This window comes from Vicia villosa, unplaced genomic scaffold (assembly GCF_029867415.1).
Source record: "Vicia villosa cultivar HV-30 ecotype Madison, WI unplaced genomic scaffold, Vvil1.0 ctg.000494F_1_1, whole genome shotgun sequence".
NCBI lineage: Eukaryota > Viridiplantae > Streptophyta > Magnoliopsida > Fabales > Fabaceae > Vicia > Vicia villosa.
In genome coordinates this window covers 421,798-447,342 of record NW_026705239.1, presented here as the reverse complement: position 1 = coordinate 447,342, position 25,545 = coordinate 421,798, and the positions used below count along the sequence as shown (strand labels likewise).

The 25,545-nt window shown below is 35.8% G+C and overlaps 3 protein-coding genes and 1 non-coding gene across 4 annotated transcripts; all 4 read left to right on the top strand.

The window, feature by feature from the left end:
- The first annotated feature begins 3,845 nt into the window (after nucleotides 1-3,845).
- On the top strand, nucleotides 3,846-9,193 carry LOC131628990 (thioredoxin domain-containing protein PLP3B-like). Its single transcript, XM_058899793.1, has 9 exons — nucleotides 3,846-4,079; nucleotides 4,158-4,247; nucleotides 4,696-4,770; nucleotides 7,692-7,739; nucleotides 7,841-7,983; nucleotides 8,109-8,181; nucleotides 8,296-8,357; nucleotides 8,638-8,735; nucleotides 8,815-9,193. The coding sequence occupies exons 2-9, from the start codon at nucleotides 4,164-4,166 to the stop codon at nucleotides 8,919-8,921; spliced, it is 690 nt and encodes a 229-aa protein (XP_058755776.1). The 5' UTR covers nucleotides 3,846-4,079; nucleotides 4,158-4,163; the 3' UTR covers nucleotides 8,922-9,193.
- A 5,348-nt stretch (nucleotides 9,194-14,541) lies between these two features.
- On the top strand, nucleotides 14,542-18,648 carry LOC131628989 (phosphatidylinositol/phosphatidylcholine transfer protein SFH12-like). The gene is made up of 14 exons (XM_058899792.1): nucleotides 14,542-14,640; nucleotides 14,760-14,892; nucleotides 15,133-15,446; nucleotides 15,608-15,874; nucleotides 16,092-16,169; nucleotides 16,288-16,389; nucleotides 16,481-16,530; nucleotides 16,640-16,739; nucleotides 16,937-17,011; nucleotides 17,121-17,198; nucleotides 17,397-17,499; nucleotides 17,590-17,984; nucleotides 18,087-18,161; nucleotides 18,362-18,648. The coding sequence occupies exons 2-14, from the start codon at nucleotides 14,865-14,867 to the stop codon at nucleotides 18,374-18,376; spliced, it is 1,680 nt and encodes a 559-aa protein (XP_058755775.1). The 5' UTR covers nucleotides 14,542-14,640; nucleotides 14,760-14,864; the 3' UTR covers nucleotides 18,377-18,648.
- A 1,856-nt stretch (nucleotides 18,649-20,504) lies between these two features.
- Nucleotides 20,505-20,576, top strand: TRNAH-GUG (transfer RNA histidin (anticodon GUG)). The gene has a single exon. It is a non-coding gene; the product is annotated as a tRNA-His (tRNA).
- Nucleotides 20,577-20,631: 55 nt separating this feature from the next.
- Nucleotides 20,632-23,874, top strand: LOC131629017 (uncharacterized). The gene is made up of 5 exons (XM_058899817.1): nucleotides 20,632-21,040; nucleotides 21,114-21,195; nucleotides 21,287-22,078; nucleotides 22,861-23,118; nucleotides 23,268-23,874. The coding sequence occupies exons 1-5, from the start codon at nucleotides 20,671-20,673 to the stop codon at nucleotides 23,425-23,427; spliced, it is 1,662 nt and encodes a 553-aa protein (XP_058755800.1). The 5' UTR covers nucleotides 20,632-20,670; the 3' UTR covers nucleotides 23,428-23,874.
- The last annotated feature ends 1,671 nt before the right edge of the window (nucleotides 23,875-25,545 follow it).

Below are 25,545 nucleotides of genomic sequence, written 5' to 3'. Positions count from 1 at the left end.
CATTACACAAAATGACATTAGCATAACCTTGTTCAACATGACACAAAATGACATCAGTACAAAATGACACAAAATGAGTTAAGACCATTACACAAAATGACACCAGTACAAAGTGCAATACATTAGCATAACATTAGACAATCCTCCTAATTTTTTTTCTTGGGTGTTGTCCTCTTGGTTGGTGTTGTCCTCCTTGTAGTTGGGCCAATCATATTCTTGGCAGCACTTAGTCGTGTAGTTGGTCCAGGGGGAACAAAAGGTGTTGTTGGTCTTCTAACACCCAACTTTGCTGGCCTCATAGTTGTCTTCTTGGATGGTTGAGTAGATTTCTTGGATGGTTGAGTAGATGTCTTAGATCCTTGTGCAGATGCAGGCTAAGACAGATTCACAGCAGGTTGAGACACAGGTTGAGACAAAGGTTGAGTAGCAGACTGAGTTGGCTTAGTTGCTTGAGAAGCAGGCTGAGTTGACTGAGTTGCTTGAGTGTTATATTGAGTACCTTGAGTACTCTGAGTAATCTTACATGTTGTTTTGTTGTGACCCGGATGCTTGCACCTTGAACACCTAATTGCCAATCCTATTCTCCTCATTTTTTTGTCAGAACCATCTATCTCTCCTTGCTCCAAATTTCTCCTCTTCTTTGGTCTCCCAGGCATCCTCCTATACTTAGGAGGGAGCACATCTGGATATTCAGTTCTGGCCCATAGATTTGATCCATTCAAAGGATAAATTATAGATGAATACACTTTCATGTACATTGACTTCCTATAATATGCAGGGGTGTATTCCTCAACCTTGAAGTTCCTACTTTTAATGCTAGCTAATGCATGAACACATGGAAGTCCAGTTAATTCCCACCTCCTACAGGTGCACACACATTCCTTCAAATTCACAACAAATTTATCTGCATGGTTTTCTACATGATGAACCTCAAATATGTGTTCAGCAGACATCCTACACAATAATAGCAAACTTAGAGAATTGATGGAAAATTATAAAGTAACATATTACAAAAGATAACTCATACCTCACAATCCATGAATTTGTGTAAGTACTTGTTCTATCAACCTTCTTTCTGATGTTAGGCAGCACATCATCATCAGCCAATTTTTGAAACCTCATCCTATTTGTTGCCCATTTTTCCATACAATATGTCCTGATCTCCTCTACCATAGTCACTAGGGGTTTGGACCTTGCTTCAAGAATAACACTGTTGAAAGATTCAGACATGTTATTCACTACAACATCACATTTATTAGTCCCTCTAAAGTAAGATCTACTCCAAAATCTTGGAGGTGTCTTCATCATATGTAGGTAGGCTTCTTCATTGATCAGCCTCATCCTCTTCATCTCTCTTTCTCAAGCCTGAGCATAAGTAGCCTTAGCAGCCCTCTATATTATTTCCTTAAGCATCTTCCCAGGATATCTTTTCCTGAAATTGTTGTACAAGTGCCTGACATAGAATCTTTGCTCTACATTGGGCAACAGTTCATCCATGGCTGGTAATAATCCCTGCAACACAGTCAAAGAAATAGAAATCAAAATACTTAAATCAATAGGAACCATAATCAAATTAATAGAAAACAAAAGAAAGGTAATACCTTTTGCTGATATGACATGAAGGTGTATGTGAGGCACTCATTTTTTCCACCAAGGTCATCAATCAATAACTCCAAGAACCATGTCCAACTGTCTCTATTTTCTCCTTCAACCACTGCAAATGCTATAGGTAGCATTTGATCATTTGGATCCCTACCTATAGCAGCTAGTATTTGCCCTCCACATAGCCCCTTTAGAAAACAACCATCCAACCCTATTACATGCCTAGAAAACTTAAAACTTTGCTTACATGCTGCAAGACATATATACAACCTTTTGAAGTATGGAACATGATTTTGTGAGCCTTCTTGAGATGGTTCAACACCAACCTTCACTGTGGAACCTGGATTTGTTCTTAGCAATTCATGACAATAATCATAGATTCTGGTGTAATCCCCTAGGAATGACCCATCAACCATATCTCTTGCTTTAACTCTTGCCCTAATTGCCTTGGTTTTGTTCACACCTACATTCCATTTCTTTTGTGCCTTTGCCTTGATATCTTTGATTTTCATCCTAGGATTGGTTTTTAAGGAGTTTTGTAACCTCTTGCTCAGCCACTTGGTAGTCATCATTTTCACATTATAATCCCTACTGCAACTATGTACATCAATCACCTTCCTTAATTGCCAAGTTTCTTCCCTTGATGATTTAGCACAATAAGCTTCCCAATCACATCCATCCTTACACTTTACCCTCACTCTTACATTATCATTTTTGGTGAACTTTAGGTTTCTTCCACTGTGAACAGCATATGATGTGATTGCCTCTTTGAAATCATCTTTTGAACTAAAGTAGGAACCCACCTCCCATTTGAAATCAGCCATATTCTTTTGAATCTTAAACATAGGGATATGTTTTTTTTGCACACCATAACTGTCATCACTGTCACACCCACTCACCAAACCTTCACTCTCACTACCACTCCCAATTTTAACACCCTCATCTCTCTCTTCATCATGTTCAACTAGATTGTCCAATTCATCCTCATCTATATCTTCATAACCATCAGAAGAATCATTAAATTCAATATCAAGAGCACTGTCATATTTGTATTCACTATCATCACTACTTATGGAATCATCCACTTCACCACTATCAGAATTGTCATCTTTCTCATTTTCCATACGATCTTTCTCAGCCTCCAAAACAACATGTTCAGCATGTTCAGCCTCCAACACAACCTTCTCAGCATCTAACACAACCTTCTCAGCTTCATTAGAGTTACCAGTTACTTCTTCATGCAACTTAGAAAGCATTTCTTCAACTACCCTCTCCTCCTCATCTCTTACATGCTCCTCAGTGACACCATGCTCCTCAACTACAACATTTTCTAACCCTGCTGGATCTGCAAACTCAGCCTGCCCAATTGTGTGTTTAATAAAAATGTCTACACCTAAATGAACCTTATACAGATCGGCTACTTCTAATGCTCCTGCATCATCATTCAGTTGTTGCATCCCAAATGTTGGGTCTTTGTAATAGATTTTCTCAAAATCCCTATACCCTAAACACTTAAGTGAATCTGTCAGCTCAAAGTAACTCCATGTGTCAACATCTATTTTCAACTCATAAACTTTCCCTCCTTCATAAACTCTAAGATCACCATCAACAAATTCACCACTATGGTGAATTGTGAGTACGATATACTCCTCCATTTCACCTAAAATCATAAATATGTATAACCCTAATTACTCAGATTAAATACATACATGCAATCAATCGATTTACTATGAAACCCTAATTTATCAGAAGTAACAACATGGATTTGACGGATTTAGCAAAATAAAACCCTAAATTCTAACACTAAAACATGCAAAAACCCTTATTTCTATCACAATCAAACAAGCCAAATATCATGAACTTTCTAACCTGGTTGCAAAAGCTTTGAGGATGGCCTCCCTCACTAGACGACGATTCGCCTTCAACGTTCTTCGCTGCACCACGAACTTTTTCTTCACAATGGGCAAGTACTTGAAATGTTCAGAATGAGGTGTTTTGTTCACAAAACTTAAGAATATAACTTTTAAATGCCAGGTCAGACAATCAAAATGCCACATATGCACGCTTACTAACAGAGTCAGACGGAAGGACAAACGTGCTCTGTTTTTAAGAATTAAAGGATTGATTTGCACTTTTTAAAAGTTAAGGGACCAGAATGGACCCCGAGCCAAAGTTAAAGGACGAAAAAGTGTATTTTCCCTAAAATTATTTAAGGATACGGTAAAAACATATAGGGGTGTGGGGTGTCTAGTCAAACCGGGGGTGTGAGGATGAAACCTCACACAAATTGATCTGTAACGGCCCAACCCATTTCGATTCTCGTACTTCCCTCTTCCACAGATCGCTGCAACTTCAAATTCCATCAACAAAACACACACAGATCAATTAATCTTCAAATCTTTGAACAACTTTTTTTTGCAGAGTTCAACACTTCCATTAAAAAAGACATTTGCACTTTCTTCATCCAGATCTCGAAGGTGCGAACAATTATTTTTTTTTTTAATTTTTCGTCTTAATTATTTCAAAATATAATTTTGATTTTGATTTTTGTGTAGATAAAGATGAATCCAGACGCTGTAAAATCCACTCTCACGAATCTCGCTTTTGGAAACGTAATAGCAGCAGCTGCTCGTAATTATCAAAAGGTTGATTTTTTTTTTTTTTTTTTTAATTCTCAGCTTCACAAATTCATAAATTAATTTACTCAAACTTTCCTTGTTTCTTATTTTATATATCCAAATGTTATCTTTGCTTGATTTGTTAATTACATTGTATGATATTCATAGCCTAAATTTTATATCCAAGAATTGGTCTCTGTTATGGAAAAATTAAATGTAATCACAAGTGTCTGTGTCGTGTCGGCGTCCGTTACAGACACACTTTTTTCCAGAAGTGGTTAGAGTATTGCTGTCAGATTATGGCTGAAGCACTTTAGCACTTTTCCAGTAGGACTATATAATTTACGGATTGTGTTACTGTTTGCTTGTGCTAATGTTATGATTATTTTCTACTGAAGCTGCCGTTCTGTAGAGTTCTTATGCTATGCCATATATATATTGGTTATGTGACACTTGTTATATATGATCTCTGTAGGAATTGCTTAGTGAAGAGAAGGCAGCACAATCTAGTTCTATAAATGAGGAGGTTGACCTTGATGATTTGATGGATGTATGTTTCTAAACTTCTCGATCTTATCATATATGTATATCTGCTAGTATTTAGGATATGTGCATTTGCATGGGTAATATATAAGATTGTTGACTAAAAGATGAAAATTTTCATAATTTAATCATTTAAAATGTATTTTGTTCATCATGTAATGCATAAGTACATGAAAGAAAAATTAAAGAAACACTAAAATACAGACAGTGATAGAGGTACCGAGGATGTTAATATATGAAAGTGTCATTGATTGACTGACCATATTGTTCAAGTTGTATTTAAATTTTAAACTGAATTTCCAAGTGAGGCGTTACTTGTTTGAAGAATATATCACAAGGTCCATTGGTATGAATGAAGATGAATACTTTATCTTTTTTGCAAGGATATTCAAATAATATTGGTTTGCGACTATTGTACTGTTTGGTAACACGGTAAAAACCCACCGGACAGTGTGTAACCTCTAGCATTAAGTTCTTATTTAGAAGACTACATTTCTAGGAACTCTTGCTGCCACCTATTAACCGTTGAATTTAAAATTTCCTTGCGATTATGCCACAAACTAATGCTGCCCACTATTGATTATAGGTCACAATTGCAAACCTTACTTGTGCCATCGACTACAAAGGAAGTTGTGTTTTATTCTGTTAAATAGAACACCTGCTTTATTTTGTTTTGCTACATTTGTAGTTTCCAACCTGCAGAGAGAAAACCGGTGAATTTTGTAGTAAGGAGAGTAGATTAGATGAAGAGTAGTCAAACAACTAGAGGTAAAGGAAAATCTAGAAAAGCTATAAGAGAAACTGTTCAAAAAGATCTCGAGATTCAAGAGTGTAATAGAAACATGGAAAATAGCAGTGGCATTTTGTTCAAGTTAATGGTAATATGGATTAGGCAGCTGCAATTGCAATGGTCCTCTCCTTGCGTCTAATTGGGTAGAGTCTTACAAATTTGTTTATTCTTAACTGACAAACATGTAAGCATGTAATGATAGATGGGTCACTCGCTGAAAGTGCCAAGTTAGATTGGTCAAACATAAGTGGCCTATTATCCTTTGGTGCTCATTTTCAGTTCCAACACTAGTTTATCTCCCATAAGATCTGCTCAAAGTAGTGTATCAGATCAAGAGACAGCCATAGTGAAGGGTATAAAAATACCATGGAAACTCACCAGCTAAAATCAGTGTCAAAGTCACCGCATAATGTTTGACACAGGGACAAATTTATAGATAGATCCAAACACAACCTCAATCCATTAAAATCATCTTAATTGCAAGCGGAAAGTTTAACTTGTAACTGTTGCAGATAGCTCTGTAACCACCCCCATTAGAAGAAACAAACAGAAGTTGAAAGGAATAAACACACCCTTCACGTAAATGTGCTTAAAACTTGTGAACTACTGTCTATGGAAGCATGCCTCCCTGCAAGGAAAGTGAGCTGTGGTCTAAATACTTCTCAATTTCAAAAAGAATCAAATGGACAGAAACTTAACAAAAAATGAGCACTGAAATATCACAAAACAACCTCATTATCCTTGAGCACCAACTCCAAGAGAAGGGTATGATTTTATAGAACAAATAACCAGAGAGATGAAGTGAGAATTAACAAAAATAAAACAAAACTTAAAGGATTGAACTATTGACTATTTGAGAATACTCCTTGTGAGGCTTTCGGAGCAAGCTTGACCTTTCTGCAAGAGAGCCGTGCATTGCCATTCTGTAGACAAAGCAGGCCTGAAGAATGCAGTTGATGCTGCATGCTGAAAATTGGGGGGATTTATATGTCAGCGTGTATTTCTACGAAGTTGTAGGTTTTTGAGTTCCCCATTGTAGAACGATTTGGAAGGGACTACTTTGGATAGCCGCGTGTTCGCACACAAAAGTGTATTTGGCTTTAACTTATTGTGCTTGTGCATGATGTGGTCTAGGGGTGGGAATAGGCCAGGCCGACTAACAGGGGCCTACGGCCCAGCCTACATAGGCCTAGGTCAGGCCAGGCTTTTTAGATAAATAGAAAAGGCCTAGGCTTTTTTATAAGCCTATTTAGCTAAAAAGGCTAGGCCACATGCCACATAAAAAGCCTTTTAAGCCTAAGAGGCCGGCCTATTTAAATACATATGAATAATTTTATTATTATTATATTATATTTTTTACTTTGAGTTAAAAATATAAAAATAAATTTTAGTTATCTTGAAGAAATTATGAAAATAAGATGAAAAGAATCTTATGAACAATGTCATAAGTTGTTTCGATAAGTTCTCTCAAACAAATAATATCACAAAATTTATGGTACTAGGTAAACTCAAATAAACTAATGCAAACAAACATTTAATCTCATTGATCTTTTAATTTGTTAGTCTATATAAAGACGAGTTGAATGACTTATTTACAAATGTTCAAATGAAATAGGCTTTGAAGTAGGCTAATAGGCCAATAAGGCCTTCAAAAAGGCCAGGCCCAGGCCAAAAAAATAAGCCTATGATAGGCTACAGGCCAGACTTAGGCTTTGAATATTATAGCAGGCCAGGCTCAGGCTTGGCAAAGCCTAGCTCGGCCCAGCCTATTCCCACCCCTAATGTGGTCTTAAAAACATTATTTCACTGGCCTGACAATAGTGAGGGAAAGAGTTTATACACAGTAACAGAGATATCTATTTTGTTGTATTTTCAACATCGGGCCTTCTTTTGATCAAATTATTTTCCGGGTCCTAAAATGCCTGATGCTTACATTTTGTTAAGGCCCAGACAATGCTGAGGCTTGTTTTGTGTGTGGAGTGTTATTTTCCGGAAAAGTTTTGGCAGCTGCAGAAGTGAATATAAGCTTGACACTTGCTAAAAATCAACCTCAAGAATACCTTTTATTTATAGATAGATAGCTAGATATAGATAACCCATTATTCTAATATGAGGTTTATGCTCATTTGTGATGTCAGGATCCCGAGTTGGAAAAATTGCACGCGGACAGGATTGCAGCCTTTAAGGTAGTAAACTCCATATGTACTAGAATCTATAATGTTATTCACATTTTTATTTTCACATTTGTTATTACCTCATTATTCACAATAAGATTTGTTTTATATAGAAAGAAGCAGAGAAACGGGAGGCATGGAAGAAGAAAGGTCATGGGGAATTTAGGGAGGTAACTGAAGGGGATTTCTTGGGTGAAGTCACTGGAAGTGAAAAAGTGATCTGTCATTTCTACCATAAGGAGTTCTATCGATGCAAGTATGCCTTGTTATTCATTTGTTACTCAAACTATTGTTCATTGAATCTATCATTTGTCTCTATCTCTTGACACCTGAAGATGTAACAGTTACAAGTGCTTTTTCTTGTTGTATTAACAAATGTAGGATAATGGATAAGCACTTAAAGTCCCTTTCAATAAAGCATATTGATTCGAAGTTCATCAGGCTTGATGCAGAGGTCAGCATGAACACTTACAGAGATATTTAGTGTTTTCGCAGAGTTCAGTCAATGTAACTGTATAATATTATTTATTATTTTAATGTAATGTTAACTATTGAAAGTGAAATGCAGAATGCACCGTTCTTTGTTACAAAATTGGCAATCAAAACTTTGCCTTGTGTCATACTCTTCAGGTAAGGACTAAAATCTTGTACTTATTGAATTTCTCGGTTGATTAAGTGCTTTCTCTGTTAGGTATACAAAAAATATTAATGAATTTAAGAATCCTAAAGACAATCTTCAATCTTCCTCCCCCATCACTCTTAAATAAAAGTGATATCTTATCACGTGCACCAAAACTAATTGTTGCTTCATGGTAGTGAATAGCCTGGCTAAAATGAAATGCTACACACCAAATAAGGATAAAGTTGATTTATTATATTAATGTATTAGCTTGAGCGTTTCTTTTTTCAGACAAGGAGTTGCAGTAGATAGATTGGTAGGGTTTCAAGATCTGGGAGCAAAAGATGATTTTACCACAAGAGCACTGGAGGTTCTGCTGATAAAGAAAGGTACTGTTTCTGTATGCAGTTCTCTGTTTCTTTTCATTTGTTATCATCTGGAAAGTTTTTTTTAACTGTCATTCGACAGGTATTATTGCCGAGAAAAAGGACGTGGATGAGGAAGATCAAGAATACGATGAAAGTAAACGAAGATCTGTTAGATCCTCAACGGCTGCTGATTCTGATTCTGAATAAAATTAATCATTCAGCAGCATCAAGAAAAAAATAGAGTGGAGTTTAGCTTGTTCATATCTTTTTGGATTTCTGGCTTGTATAACCATTGTTACATTTAATTTTTGCTTGCTTATAACTTATATGTGGGGGTTTTAATGTATTGCATTCCTAGGTAGAGTGTAACACTACTTGTGTGTGAACTTTTTATTTAAGCACCAACTCCCACCAAAAAGTTGCTACAATTTCTCCCATCTTAGGGTGGTAAATGGAAGAAAATGACTATTTTTCTTGAATTTTAGAATGTCTCTTAGTTTAAAATATAGGAACTTGAATTTTTAAATGTATCAAATCTAAAAAGTTTGTGGAAATTTAGTCGTTAATGTTTATTCAGAAAACTCTGGAGGAGATATATGTACTGTTATGTTCGTTCAATGAACTCAGTTAAGCATAGAAAACTTATTAGAGTACGTGCACTAATAGCAAAATAATAATACATTATTTTTTGAATAAGACCAAAAATAGTAATTGAGTGTGTATACATTACGTATAAATGCCAATTTAAAACAAAGTGGGATTTGCAAACATAATTCATTCTAAAATAAGTGAAACTTCGTTATGTAAACAGAACGAATGAAAATGGTTGGAACAATTAATGTTGAAGCTTTAATATTGTAATGTTTGGTAAAAACAAGTGTCAAAGTTCTAATTCATTCCTCCTCTAAGAATTTATTTTTGAATTGACATTCTAGTTTGAGAATTAGTTGTTTCCGATAACAACGACTTTGAGTTGTAAAAAATTAAGATGCAAGTAATTTTAATTAAAGAGAAGTGTATCGATGCTTTGAAGAATGAAAAAGTGATGCTTGCAGGGCTTACACAAGTACAAAAGACCAAGATGTTAGATAAGGCCAAGAGTGTCATTATCTTATGCCTCGGGGATAAAGTTTTAAGAGAAGTCGTCAAGGAGCAAACTGCGGTTGCTATGTGAGCCAAACTTGAATCATTGTATATGACAAAGCCTTTGACTCACAAGTTGTATCTGAAACAACAACTCTATTCATTTCAAATGGTGGAGAGAAATTCCATAGTTGAGTAACTTACAGAATTTCACAAGAAGAGGAGGTGAGCGTAAAGGGATTGAAGATAGTGGTGAAGGCTTAAATGTGTCAAGAAGAGGAGATGAGCGTAAAGGGATGTCCAAATCAAAGAGGTCTGACAAGTCAAAGTAAAATGTTTTAATTGTCAGAAAATCTGTCACTTTAAAAGGGATTGTCCTGAGAGAAAGGTCAATGAAGATTCTATTCAAGTTGCAATTGCCTTGGGTGAGGAAAGTTATGAGGATGTTGGTGCACTAGTAGTATCGAGTTTGGAAACTGAAGATAGTTGGGTCATTGACTCATGTTGCTCTTATCACATGTGTTCAAGAATATAATACTTTGAAACTTTGAAGACGATGCAAGGTGGAGTAGTTCACCTTGGTGATATTAAAGCATACAAAGTTCATGGTATTGATACAGTCAGATTTGAAATGTTTGATGATCGTGAACTTCTTATTCAAAATGTGAGGTATGTTAAAATTCAAGCAAAATTTATTATCAATAAGTATGTTTGATGATCTAGGCTATTGTACAAGAGTTGGACATTGAGTGTTGAAGATTTTGCGTGATGAATTAATTATTGCCAAATGATATAAAATATGTGGTCTATATATTTTAAAAGGTTCAAATGTTGTTATTCATCCTACGCCTCTCCTCTGCCTCTGGCCCCGCCTTCGCGTCCACCACGTCCTCTACTAGCTCTGCCTCTAGCGTCAAGTGCCCCACCAATCTTGGCACAATGTCTACGATACATTATATTGAAATAACTCTTTACTTGATAAAGTAGTGTTTTTTTCTTATGAAAAAATTAATATTTAAAATAAAAACAAAAGAATTAAAAATACCATTAGAATTTGAGAATTTCTCAATACACCCCATGAATCTCTTAGCCACCACGCGAATTTTCAATTTTTCCCCTTGCTTTCGTAGATACACATTCGGAAGCACATTTTTTTAAAAAAATTTGTTTCGTTCCGTAGATGCATCTACGGAAGTGTTAAAAACATAGTATTGTATAGTTAAAATCAACTTATTTTATTTATGCAATCCTTCGTAGATGCATCTACGAAACGTTTTGAAAACAGAGTGTTCCGCAGATGTACCTACGGAACAGTTTGCTATATTTTCAAATCATGTTCATTCAACTCCAAAACTCAATTTTTATTACAAAAATGTAAAATTAAAGTAATGCATTTTAAAGGCAATAGTAAATGATAAACAAAAAAAATACATCGTATAAATAATATCGGTCATAATGTCGAAAACATCATCAAAGTAACATACATAAATGAAATAGAAAAACATATATAAAAAAACTACAGGCATCACTACTGTGTGTGTCGGACATCATCATGCGCCTCTCCTCTGCCTCTGGCCCCGTCTCTGCCTCTGCGCCCACCACGCCCTCTATTGGCTCGGCCTCTAGCGTCAAGTGCCCCACCAATCCTGGAACAATGTCTATGATACATAAATGCCTCATCTACCAGCCTAATCATAACATCCACCACACACCTCTGCTTAGACCCTCCAGGGAATAAATCATCTGCAATGGCTCACAGGCTCGTGTCAGCTATCTCACGACACCGAGGAAGAAGATCCAGAGTGTGGTCCAACTCTGCCTGATGAGTCCGCAAAATCTCCTAGTGGGCTGGTCTGGACGAATCTCTAGGTGCAGCGGGAAGCATGTACGGATGTGACATTATGTAATACCATGTGATGTACCCCTCGACGCAGCATCCAAGATGGAAACTCCATTTTGTGCTCGCTCTCTTCTGTCATGTGCATCATGGCTGGGTAAGTTGGCCCATTGCGAATTCTTCCAATCTGGTCATGCACTTTTTTTAGATGTGAAACCTGGGAGCTTTCCTATTCAAAATAGGGGTAACTTTTTTGTAGGGAGTAAGGAAGGTGCCGAGATCGTAATAGAAAGGAGTTGATAGTCCTGTCTGCTAGGCTTTTCCGAACTTCCCTTCTTTTGCCCGTTAAATCCTTTTCTTATGCTTTTTCCCAACGATATATCCCCATTCTTTAAAAAAAAGAAATCATATATTAGTTCTAGAGAATCATCCGAACATACTGAGATATGGTTGTCAAATGGGAGAGCTTCAGTCGCTCTCTGTCTCTACTCTTGCTGCCCGAGCCTCCTCAAGAACCATGTAATGCTCTCAGTCTGCAAAGACCTCATCTAACTGACGACGGGTCATGGCGATAGGAGCGGAGACAGTAGGGTCGCGAGGTATCGTCTATGCGTAGCCAAACTGACGCATGACGCGCTCTGGAAGATAACGTACAATAATGGTCGAGCTAGCGGCCAACTATCCAGAATATAGTGCTATCTCATCAAACGAAACCGTCTCATGTTGCTCAACAAAGCGGTCATAATGCACGTCATCAGCAACCATGCAATCAAGTCTACGCCTGTAAAGATCCGACACCTGGTTCCTTCTGAGGGGGCTAAATGCACTAGCACGCGGCATGAGCTCAGTGTAGGTCGGCACCTCTCCCCAGCCAATAATTTATGGGAAGTGTTATAGTATCCAAGCCTGAAAAAAACACGGTTATTTTAATGTACTATCACAAATATATAATAAGTAGAAGGGTATAAGACTGTTACCACCAAAAGAGAATAGCTGCCTGCCACTGTCCTTGCCTTTCACAGGCATCCCTCTCAGAGTCTGTAGTAGGTGTATGCCAGTACAGCCGCTCCCTAGTTGTACTCATGGATATGTGTTGTATCTGATAAGTACGCCAGGTAGACGACGTTTGTGTACGACGGGATCGTGTCCATAAAGAGCTAAGTGCCTATCAAATATAGGAAATAACATCTCAGCGCCCGCTCTCTGTGTATATCCGCCTATACCTCGTCACCAACAGCCTCTTGTGCCGCAAAAAGCTCGAAATCATATCTCAGCGCCCGCTCTTTGTGTATATCCGCCTCTACCTCGTCACCAGTTTTGAAGATCTGCAATACACATTGTAAGAGCTCCTATCACATGACGACAATCGCAAAATTGTGAAGATCGAATACCGCTCGCCATCCGTTGACAAAGAAGAGAAGATTCTGTTCAACAATTATGAGCTGAAGACGGCCGCTGGTGGAAGAGCTACGGGGAGATTTTTTTCTGTTTAGAGTCAAAATTTCCATTCAAGTTGGATGCGACTGTTTCGAGATCGGTCAAGATGATATCATCAAGATGTTGCAACGTCCACCTGAATATTGAAATGTAATATTTGAAATGTATTTCTGATTTTATGATATCAATGCTAATTTTATTTTGTCAACATGCTATTTTTCGATTCTGTTTTTCTGTTTCTACTTCATAACACTCCGGAAATACATCTCTAGAAGGTTTAAGAATATTCATCTCCGGATTAAAGGCTCATCACTATGCATTTTGGTGAGTCCGAAGATGCATCTCTAAAACCTGGGGGCGTTAATGTATTTTTCTGCGGTGCGCTAGAGAAGTATAAGGTGCATTAAGAAATTTTTATTTGTTTATTTAAAGGCATACAACTTCTTAAAAGATTTTTTTTTTAGACCCGAGGCTTAGCTCGGCCTAGCCCTGTCATACCTTTGGATCGATCCGCAACAAAATCACTTTACGAGGCAACCTACCAGTTTCCACTAGGATCAGGATTGTGTGCATTTAATTTTAAGGCGGTTGTTTTGTTCAGAAACTAGAAATAGATACCGTTGAAAAACGGATGATCTTGAAATGTGGCTCTGGTTTTTTTTAAGGCAGTGCGGGGTGAACCTGCATAGTTAACATTCCAATGTGTGATTCAGTTTAAAATTTAATATGAGTAGTGAAAGTGGAGATCAGATAGTGTAACTTGTTCTTGGCGTGTGAACTGATTTTATATGTTCAATGAACTGAATTTAAAATGAATTGGGTCTTTGTCATTTACGCATTTGGTCGGCTAGAACAGTTTCCCCCAAAGCTTTACCAAACGATACAAGAGTCGGGAAAACCTTAAGTGATGTTGGCCGACCTCTAAAATATTGTCCGGTGTAAAATAAAACTGAAGCGCCTTGAATCGGTTGAAAAAAATAGGTGTTTTATATAATACATTTTTAGTTTCATTTTTAAGCCTGTAATCAAAATGATTAAATCATTGAACAATATTATTTCTGTTATATTGTTTATCATTCAATATTTTTCTTATATTCTATTTAGAGTATCATATTTATAAAATATTTGCCTATTTTAATTTTGAATACAATCTATCAATTTTTTGCATTATATGATAATGAATAAAGGGAAAAAGATAAAGTATGAGAGAATAAAAGAGACAGAAAAACATTAGAGTTCACTGTGATGAAAAAAATAGATATACAAAGTTGAAGAAAAAAAAAAACAAGTGTTATTCAAATATAATTGGATGAAATAATATGAATGGAACAAGCTTATGTTTCGCAAAAACTCTAGCTTCCATGCATCTCTGTCATTATAAATATTCTAGAATTAGGAACAAAAATAACTGTCTGAAATGACTTGGTCATTGATGTCGTGGAACCTTCACTGTCTCTTAAACAAATGTACCTATTTTCAGAATCATCTTCTCTTCTTATAACTCTCTCTTTCTCTTTCCACCCTCTCCTTCTCTTTTCAAGAGGTACCATTCTTTTTCACATTCTCTTGGTAATTTCCTCTTTTTTCATGTTTTGTATTATACATTTATTTAACCCTAGTTTAGATCTTTTGTGTGTGTTTTTGTATGGATTGTTCGTTGTTGTTGTTAATGGTTGCATTGCATGCAGGGCATTTGGGAGTACACTGTTTCTCTCTGCAATTGTAGGATGAGACGTTAATTCTCCTGAATACCAAGAAGAAGCAACAGTAAATAATAACACTAAAAAAACACAATGTCTGCACCAGAATCTCCCATGCCAGGTTTCATCTCAATCCATTCCCTTCTTTTAAACTATCTAGCACCGACACCTTTGTAAAAAGATGTCTGTGACACGACATTTGTGATTATGTCCAATTTATTCATTTTTTCAAATTATTACCTGTGTTGACGTGTGACTGTCTTGTCTGATGTCTGTGTCTTGTGTCCTGGCTTCATTGCTTTTAATTCCTTTTCGCCGTTTTTGTGAATCTTGCATCTTACGCGATCTTTGTATATTGCAGCTCTTGACAAGGTTGACCGTGTTGGATCATTGAAGAAGAAGCTGAGGGATTCCCTCACAAGGAGGAGTAGGCGAAGCAGTAGCAAGGTTATGTCGGTTGAGATCGAAGATGTCCGTGATGCCGATGATTTGAAAGCTGTTGACGAATTCCGTCAAGCTCTTGTGTTGGATGAACTTCTCCCTGAGAAGCATGATGACTATCATATGTTACTCAGATTCCTGAGGGCAAGGAAATTTGACATTGAGAAATCAAAGCAAATGTGGTCTGATATGCTTCAATGGAGGAAGGAATTTGGTGCCGACACTATTGTTCAGGTATCAACTCATAAATAACCAAACAATGTAGGATCCATTCATTGATCAGATGTTTTTCTTTTGTTTTTTCATATCGTACCTGGTACTGGTACTCTGTCTAAAACGGCGTACCAATACTTCAAAGACCTTTTCTTTACTAAATTTTGTGTTTTCTTTGATAGGATTTTGAATTTGAGGAGTTTGAGGAAGTGTTGCAATATTATCCTCATGGACATCATGGAGTCGATAAAGATGGACGACCAATTTACATTGAGAGGTTGGGTCAAGTTGATGCCACCAAGTTGATGCAAGTCACAACCCTTGATCGATATATCAAATACCATGTCAAGGAATTCGAAAGGACATTTGATCTCAAGTTTGCAGCTTGTTCCATTGCTGCAAAGAAACACATTGATCAAAGCACCACCATTTTGGATGTGCAAGGAGTGGTATGCATATATGAAATTGATTATTTCTATTAGCCAAGCAATGTTGTTTTGATTAGCAGCGTTATAGAATAGCGGAGTTTGGACGAATTGTTGTCGTTCTACAATATGCTATTTAGTTCAAAATGTTGTCAATTAATGGCTAATATAGCGGTGCTTTAGCATTATTGAGTAGAAAATTTTGAATTTCACGTAATCCCCGATTGTTGTTATGTCATAGGGGCTTAAGAACTTCAACAAACAAGCCAGGGAGCTCATCACGCGCCTTCAGAAGATTGATGGTGACAATTATCCTGAAGTATGTTTTTGTTCTATTTTGCCGATATTTTGAGAAAAAGACATAGATTTTTTTAAGCAAATAAATATATTGTGGATTGCTGAGTTGTAATATCATAAACTTGGTTGATTCAATGCAGACCTTGAATCGCATGTTCATCATCAATGCAGGTTCTGGATTCAGAATGTTGTGGAACACTGTTAAATCCTTCCTTGACCCAAAGACCACAGCAAAAATCCATGTGAGAACAGACATAATAGACAATACCCTAATAAGTTTACTTGTATTTCAAGAAAGTGGAAGCTTATTTAATTGAACTTATAATTTATCAGGTTCTTGGCAACAAGTACCAAAGCAAGTTGCTTGAAATGATTGATGCAAGGTGATTTTTATAACATCATCATAGTACCTTATTCCTTTCATATCATAAGTATTTTCAATTATTTTCATGTTCCGCATAATTTTCATGTTCATTACTTTCGGTTTTTCAGTGAATTGCCAGAGTTTTTAGGAGGTACTTGTACCTGTGCTGATCAAGGAGGCTGCATGCGTTCTGATAAGGGTCCATGGAAGGATGAAGAAGTTTATAGGGTGAGCCTGCAAACTATATTTTTTTCTGCGCTACTTTTCCCCGCTCAGCGACTAAAAAGCCTCACATATTTTCAAATGTGTACTTATGGACGGCACAAAATTGGATGTGTAAATCTGAATTCATGTTGGGAGTGGGAAAAGCTGTCCTGTTATTTTATAACTTCAAATGATAACTTTTGTTATATACGAACTTGCAGATGGTTCAGAATGGCGACCACAAATGCTCAAAGAAATGCGAGGCACCTATCGTGGAAGAGAAAACAATTCCTGAGGTGTGACGTCTTATTTGAAGCTCTTTGTTCAAACATTTGGCCTTTTGTTTGATCTTTTAATACTTTTCACTTCTCAAAACCATTTCCTTATTTTTGTTTGTATTTTTAGGAAAGCGCGGCTTCCAAAATGGAGGCAGTTTTCACTGCACAATTGTCGTCTGCACAAATGGCTTCTGTCTTTGCCGCGGTATGTCAGACCATTCTCACTCCGTAACTAAATATAAACCAAAATAAAAAGTACATGTATTTGTGCCACCATCTATGATTTTGTGTGGAATTTATCTAATAAACACATTTCGGAAGTTTCATTTTTGTAAATAATTTCCATGTATGTGTTTCTTAGCTTACTCTTCAGTACTAAATAAATTGTGGATAAACATAATAGGCCCCTTCTATAAAAGCTTGCAAGTACGAGGATTTCGTCCCTATGGCTGATAAAAATGCTTGGAAGAAGGTGGAAGAAAATAACACATTAGCAGTATCAAAAGGTACATACTTGGTATCTTTCATTCTAGAAAAATTTAGCCATCGCAAACTACAGAACTGAATTATTTGTGTCTTTCCGATCCATTTGACAGTTGGAGTAGAATCTTTCGCCATGCCTGAGTCGTACAACATTCACGGAAAAGTGAACTCACAGATTTTCACTGGTGTGATGGCCTTTGTGATGGGAATCGTAACAATGGTGAGAATGACACGAACCATGCCGAAGAAGCTCACAGATGCAAACTTCTACTCCAATTCTGTTTACTCCGGTGATGACAATAAAAACCAAGACCCTAGTGATCAAATGACTAACCCTACCATATCTGCTCAAGAGTTCATGACTGTCATGAAACGTATGGCTGAGTTGGAAAATAAAATGGGTAACATAAACCATAATGCTTCCATGCCACCTGAGAAGGAGGAAATGCTTAACGCTGCTATAAGTCGCGCTGATGCTCTAGAGCAAGAACTCATGGCAACTAAGAAGGTAATCATTATCTCTTATTGCGCTTGGTTCTAAATTGCTGTGCGGTCGCGATTGATATGCACTCTCTTATTATTTTTATATAATGTTTGGACAATTTTATAGGCTTTGGAGGACTCACTTTCCAAACAAGAGGAGCTTTCCGCTTATATTGAGAAAAAGAAAAAGAAGAAGAAGTTGGTATGTACACTAAACTATATACACACACACGTATATAATATATTAATTACTATACTCAGACATACAGACACGACGCTAACATGTTGATTCACGTATTAGTACGTCAGATACGAGACATACTTCTGATAAGAGATTTTGAAGCATTATGGTGATTTTATGTGTTATTGTTTGATATATTTTTGTTTGGTTTTACAATGCAGTTTGCTTGGTCATGAGCTCAGAATGAAATTGGAGATTAATTATATTCTTTGGTTTTCCGGAGACTTCCCAAAATGCCCTCACTCTAATATAATAATGTTCAAAAAAAGAACTTATTCATAATAGATGTAACAGAAATTAAATATCATCATATATGGTACTCTAAGAATGGGACTTGCTCTGATTGTATATAAAAAGTTTGATGCATTATGCAAAAACTGGTTTTTATTTTGAAAGTACAATACACGAGTGAATATATTATTGTATCAAATTAGATAGCATTTTTTTATTTTAGGGATTTTTAAAATTTGTTCTACAATGTTTATTCTTAAAGCAACAAAAGGATAGTACATATATATTTCAATACAACCGTTAAAACTTAATATGCTATAAACAATGACAGTACAGTGAATAGAGGTGAGATGAATATGAGTAGGATGTATTGTTATTGAATTAGAACCATTATAACCGATGGAAAGAAATCTTCATTCGACCCCAATATCCCCTTGTGGACTCTAAAATTATTTAACTAATTTGGGTCTCATTAAATTGGTTTTTTCCATAAATTATTTTAGCTTCGATGACTTGATTAGCAAGTTTAGTCATTGTGAGCCTTGTACCATTTGTATAATTTTTCAGATTGATCCGAATTTCGCAACAACATAATAATAATGCCAATTTTAAATTTGATTGAATAGTTAGACAATTCAAATATTTTTAGACAATTTAAGATTTATAGAGTTAAGTGCTAAAATGCATCAAAATCATTAGTTTCAGATTTATAAATTACTACTTAGATATTCTTTTTTTGTCTCCTTTAAGACAAAACAATTGATTAAAATGAAACATATATAGAATTATTTGCTTGTCTGAATATTAAAAGTCTACATACAATGAAGTACTTGAAATAAATTTTGTGATGTACAACTTCCGTCGTTAAAGCCAATATTGTCCTATTTTAAGATAATTAAAATTTTTGTGGTTATTGATCGGGTCAGGATATAGATTTGTAACAACCGACTTCAATTGGATCATTAAAATTTCATATAAAAAAACTCTTTTAGAATGGTAATGCCAACATAACAATCATTTGTCTCTAAGATTTTTCCATCATCAATCTTCAGTGTCTATTTTGAAAATCTTCAGATATTTTCGGTGGTAAATGTTATTGAACCACTTTATAAATGCATATTCTTTGTAACCTTTAGAACTTTGCAATGATCCTAAATATATGAATTATTAATTGTTATATGATCGGATTTACTACTTTTGATACAACTAAAAGAATTTGTTTGAAATCAACAAACAACAAAAAAAAAAAAAAACTACTTTTTTTGTAAGCATCTTATTAGATGAATCAGTATTTTCACTCATAATAGTTTTCAAATTTTTATCAAGTGACTCGAATCTAATAGAAACTTCATCTCAGATAAATAGATTTGTTAATTTTAGGAACTCTGCAAATTTATATTCTTTGTCTATGCTACAAACCAAAGTTTCAGTAATAAAAATCGAAATCAAACAAGCTCTATTTTTTGAAAATCTTTTTTCTACTCCTAATACTTTGATATTAAATTTATAATGTACAGAAACAATTATTTGAAATAAATAAGATACTCCTTTCTCATCTTTAATATAAAAAATTGAAATAAATAAGATACTCTGATCTTTAACATAAAAAAATTTAAAAAACAAACTTTTCTTATTATATTAAGAAGTAGAGGGAGTATTTTTTTTACTAAACAAGATGAAAGATGAGAGGATCTGAATCCCTTTGCACAACTATAATAAATGATACACAAACCTATGCTTGTTTATTTTTATTTTGAAATATTAAAAACACTTAAACACACAACATTATCTATCTAGCTTTCTTAAATCCCACGGCCACAAATCAAAACTTGAATGAATAAATATGAGTTACGAGTGACAATGAGTTATAATATGTTGCATTGTCTTCAAATATATAAATGAACATATTTTCAAAATGTGGCACTTTAACACCGTCTTTCAATTAATCTCGAACATGTTCCAAGTCATTCTTCTGCACTTAGTTAGTTACTCAGTAGAACTTATGCATATTTTATGATGAGATCATCAAATAACAACAACAAGAAAAAGTAGTAGAAGAACTCTTCCATCAATGTGGCTGTAGTTTAGTGGTAAGAATTCCACGTTGTGGCCGTGGAGACCTGGGCTCGAATCCCAGCAGCCACACATATAATCATTTTCCTTTTTATTCGTCTTTCAGTAACGACTTACTAATCATTTTTTAACACGCATATCCCGTTTTCTCTGTAGTGGTACGAAAATGGGGGCTGAACCTGAAATTGAAAACGAAAAATGGCGTTACACATGGGAATCACAATCTCACACACCAATCCTCCGCTTACTCATTTTCCCATTCTCCAAAACCCTTAACCCTTCTCTTCATCACCACACTCACAATCTCACCCTCCACCTTCATTCTCCACCCACTTTCCTCACTCTCACCTCCTCCTCCCTCTCCCTTAGGGTTCCGATTCCCAATGTCTTACTCGACGCCGAACTTCCTCCCACCCTCCGCTCATTCACAGACCACATCGAAGTCAAACTCGTCCTTTTACTCCCCGTCGATCACCCTGCACTCTCCGCACTTCATCAAACCTCGCCGTTACCTCAACCTCTCCTAATCGAATACGGTAAGTAACCTCCGAAATTCACTTTCAATTCTCGTTGCTTGCTTTCGCTTATTATTAATATTTTTTGGTTCAGATGTAGACAAACTATCTTCCGCTGGTGAAGTTGATTTTGTTTGTAGAAGTTGCAGATATCATTTGACCAATAAGCCTATCAGGTATGAGAAATTGTTTATAGTTTTTTCATGCTGAAATCTTCTTAGTTTTGTTGAGTTTTTTTTGTAATGTGGTTTTACACCAATTATTTAGGAATTTTGTGGAAATGCCGTCGGCGAATTGGAGGGAGGTTGCTGACAATTGGTTTGGGGCTTGTTGTTGTTCGTTTGGAGGTATAAGTGAGAAGCTTGTGACGAGGTATGTGAATTCTCACACGTGTGCACAAGGGATGTGTCTGTTGAGCTCTACATCTGTCACTATTTGCAAGGATGATCTTGTGGAAAGTGACTTTCCTGAGCGGTGTGGACAACTGCACGGGTGTAGTCATGTAGCCGATGATTTTGGAATCGATGCTGTTAGTGAAGATGTTGGGAATTTCGGGTTGAATGAGGAAAGAACTTCAACCTGCAATGATGCCTGTGAAGTGAAATGTGCTTTTGATGAGAATGCAAGGGTTTCCCATCCTGGGAATGGAAAGCTTTCTAATGAACCTGATTGCAGTGATTTTGCTCGTATAAGTCTAGATTTGAATGACAATGAACACACGTCCAATATTTCTAGTTGTTGTACTCATATAACGGGCATTCTAGGAGATAAAGACGGTGAACATCATTTATCTTCAAATGCTAGGAAGATTGAAACTGTGGAAATTGTGGGAAATCAGAAGTCTTTACTTAATGGTTTTCTTGAAGATGTTTTCATGGCTAGATCATCAAATCTTTCAAAGAATATTGATTGGCATGAATTTACATGCCCGCAATGCTCAACTCTCCTTGGAGCCTACCCATGTTGTGAGGGATGTGCGCCTGTAGATGGAGGAGTACGACTGTTCAAATGTTATATTTCAACCTGCCTACCAGTTCTAGGATCAGGGGACATTTTCAGGTTTGCAATGAATGACTAAATTCACTTTTTTTTTTCTGTTGAAATTCTTTATCGAAGAAAAGAAATGGTGACTTAGTAAGTTTTATACCCTTTTGACTCGATTACAGCTGACTGTGAAGAAGTAGATGCAGTAACAACAAATATTGCTAAATATGTGAAACTAATGTCTCAGTGGATAATTTGGTTCAGCTTATTGCTAAATTTGGCAATAATATGGATTATGATAAATAAAATATTTTTGCAATAGAAATGCAGCATGGAAAAAATATTAATTCTTTGTTTCTTACAAAACTTGGTGGGAAAGAAGTGGCACTGACTGTGAATTGTCAACTCAAGGTCTCCTTACATGTGTGTACTCTGAATGCTTTTAGGGAAGCAAAGTAAATGTGGCTCAAATAAAGATGGGCTTAAGTTATGTCTATTCCCAGTAACAATATCTTTTGTTCTTCTATAGTAATAGTGTATACAGAGATTTTACCAACCAATTTCATGCATTTATATACGAAAAAGTAAATAGTTATAGATATGGTTTTAACATGCTTGAAAATTCGCAGTTAGACTTGGTTAATCATCAAATGTGTATTAGGCAATAATCATCGAGTAATTTGTATGTGGCATGATGTTTCTTCTTTACTCTGTGTTTGTACTGGTATGACTGCATCCACATTGCTCATTCTAGTCTATTCTATGATAGTGATTTCTTTAAAATATTTTCTGTTTTATTTCTAAATACGGATTCACAGATACGCTGAATAAATTTACTGCTTTATATTTGTCACCAGCAAGTACACAATGGACAAAATGTTTGCGAATCGGTTGGTGGAGTGTGCAAATGACGAGTCAACATTTCGGTTCGTTGTTAGAGATCTGAAAACCAAATCTCCTGTCCTGCAAATCATTCTTTTAAATCGAGATACATGGTCCTGTTCTGGTTATTGCTTTAGTGCAGCGGACAAAGACCCAGATCCTAAATTACAGCTACGGCCGGTCATCAAGGTCCTTTTTTCTGACTCCGAAGCTGCAACAGAATCCCAATCAAGGTTAGTTATCAAGTTATCTATTATCTTTTGAGTAGGAAAGGAGAGTGATTTTGTCCAAAAAAGAAAGGAAAGGTTAGGGATTATGACATTATATTTTCACATCTTATTATTTTCTGCCTCCGAATTTCATCCGTTTATGATTTGTGCAGGGTGATAGAGGAATGGGCAGCTAAGAATTCGGCTGAAGACATTTTCATGCTAACTTATCAAATACAAGACGTGGTGAACTCATTGATGTCTGCAAAAGATATATATCCTCCTTCATGTGCCTCGGTTCCTGGTCTAGCGTTGTCATATGTGCAACGCTAGTAATCTACTACTCAAAATCTGACCCGGTGACCAAAAGTAACTTATTGGGTTGAAAAAAGGATGAATGATTTTTTTTTTTGTATTTTTTGAAATAGATAGCTAGTGTTAACTGACAGAATAGGAGCCAGGATGAAAGTGATATTGAACATTGGATAAGAGGGATTGGTGTTAATTTATCTTCTCCAACTACCACTCTTAAATACGTGAGTTCATGCTAAATTTTGTTAAAAACTTTTTGGATATGTTTTTGCCAGTATAATAATGTAGCCCGACCAATTTTGGATAGCATTGGACCTGTTCCACAACTTGCGAATGGGTTGATGTAACTCGACACAGTCCGTGCCTATTCATTTCATCACCTGATTGTTATGTTGTGTTTGGATACATAGTACTAATGTTCAACTATAATCTTATTTAAATTATTAGTTGGGTTAACAGATTAGCCAACTATTATCCGATCTTACGAGTTGTAGAGTACTGAGCTTGTTTGGGCAGGTTTTGTAACAGATTAGCCACCTTCTTGTGCTATCAATTTCATAACTGAGAAGAAAAGCTATGGTTATACATTATCTAGTTCAAACTTGAAGCTGATATTGGTTAATGCTTCATTACTTGTTCCATTTTTTATTTTCTCCTCTAATTATTTTTTTCTTTATAATTTTTTACAAACTATTAATATTACAATTTTATTTTTAATTTCTACATGCTCTTCTAATTTTACAACTTTATTTTGTGCTTCCAAATCTTAAAATTAGTTACTTAACAATGGCCACATGCATATTTACATTTTACGTCAAAACATTGAAATCGATGATGAGAATTTCTTTTTCCATCATTCTAACTTTTTAGAAGTTCAAAATTTTAAAAAGTTTTTTTTTGAATTTTAGAAGTTTCTTCTCCCTCTTTTTATTTCTCTTCCGAGTTTATAATTTTTGAATTCTACATTATAAAAAAGTTTTTCGGTATGTATTTTGATTCTTCTAAGCCAACAAACACCATTTAATTTGTGTTTTTTTTTATTAAAAAAAATTCTCATGCATGTGGGTAGTGCAAGGTTTTTCCAGCTTGTTTATGTGGCATGAGAATTATATTTCTCATTTTTTTATATACTATTCATAGTTACTAAAGTCTTACCGTTACTAAGAACAAGGTTATGGAGTGTAATAGAGTGGAAAAGGTTATGGAGTGTGATAGAGTGGAGAAGCTGATTTAGTGGCACAGTCCGAAAAGGAGTTTTGTAAAGGTTAACGTTGACGGTGCACATGACGGTAACGACAGGTCTGGCTGTGGAGGGATAATTAGGGATGAGCATGGAAATTGGCATGGAGGTTTTGCCAAGAGCATAGGATGTTGTAACCCTCTTATGGCAGAATTATAGGGCATTTTTGAAGGTATCAAAATGGTGGTCAAGCAAGGGCGCAAAAACGTCATTATTGAAACGGATTCCATCGCTGCAGTAGACCTTATTAATGGCAACAACAAGAAGAAAATTGCTATTGGCAACCTGATGCATCAGATTCTAAATTTGATGGGGAAGTTTGAAGCTCATTATTGAAACGGATTCCATTGGGCGGAGCCAGCGCCCGGCTAGGTAGGGCAGCTGCCCAGGCTCCGCCGACTACGCTTCCACATCTCACAAACAAACACACCTTTATTTTCATGATTCTTAATAGTGTTTTTGCTACTTTTTTGTTGTTTTTAGTGCTGTTAGATGTTTTGCTTGGACTGGTTATGACAATAGTTATGGCGGTGGGTTGGGTTTCTGGATTTGGTTTCTTGAAGATGAAGATGTTGTTGGTTATCTGTGTGAGAGAGACGAAAAGAAAGAAAAGATTAAAGTGACTGTTAGCTTATCTCTAGGCTCTAGTGATGAAATGAATGTGGTTAAAAGTTATTGGTTGAATTAGACGGTGGTGGAGAGAGAAAGATTAACATCAAAATTAACACTTCATTGCTTATTAATAAAATTTACTTCAATTTATTTTTAGTGAAATGAGAGATATTATTTACTACTGCTTTTATGTTTTACCTTTGTATGGAGCAACAAGATATAATTAATGTTAATTTTTATTTGTTTAGTAAATTGAGGGAGACACTTCTTAATTATTTAATCTATAC

Bases quoted from the DNA above. Each gene is read 5' to 3' on its own strand.
- LOC131628990 (XM_058899793.1), top strand. From the start codon at position 4,164: ATGAATCCAGACGCTGTAAAATCCACTCTCACGAATCTCGCTTTTGGA. The intron at 7,740-7,840 runs GTAGTAAACTCC...TGTTTTATATAG, and splicing joins ACAGGATTGCAGCCTTTAAG to AAAGAAGCAGAGAAACGGGA. The intron at 8,358-8,637 runs GTAAGGACTAAA...TTCTTTTTTCAG, and splicing joins CCTTGTGTCATACTCTTCAG to ACAAGGAGTTGCAGTAGATA.
- LOC131628989 (XM_058899792.1), top strand. From the start codon at position 14,865: ATGTCTGCACCAGAATCTCCCATGCCAG. The intron at 17,199-17,396 runs GTATGTCAGACC...TAAACATAATAG, and splicing joins TGGCTTCTGTCTTTGCCGCG to GCCCCTTCTATAAAAGCTTG. The intron at 17,500-17,589 runs GTACATACTTGG...TCCATTTGACAG, and splicing joins CACATTAGCAGTATCAAAAG to TTGGAGTAGAATCTTTCGCC.
- LOC131629017 (XM_058899817.1), top strand. From the start codon at position 20,671: ATGGGGGCTGAACCTGAAATTGAAAACGAAAAATGGCGTTACACATGG. The intron at 21,041-21,113 runs GTAAGTAACCTC...TTTTTGGTTCAG, and splicing joins ACCTCTCCTAATCGAATACG to ATGTAGACAAACTATCTTCC. The intron at 22,079-22,860 runs GTTTGCAATGAA...ATTTGTCACCAG, and splicing joins GGATCAGGGGACATTTTCAG to CAAGTACACAATGGACAAAA.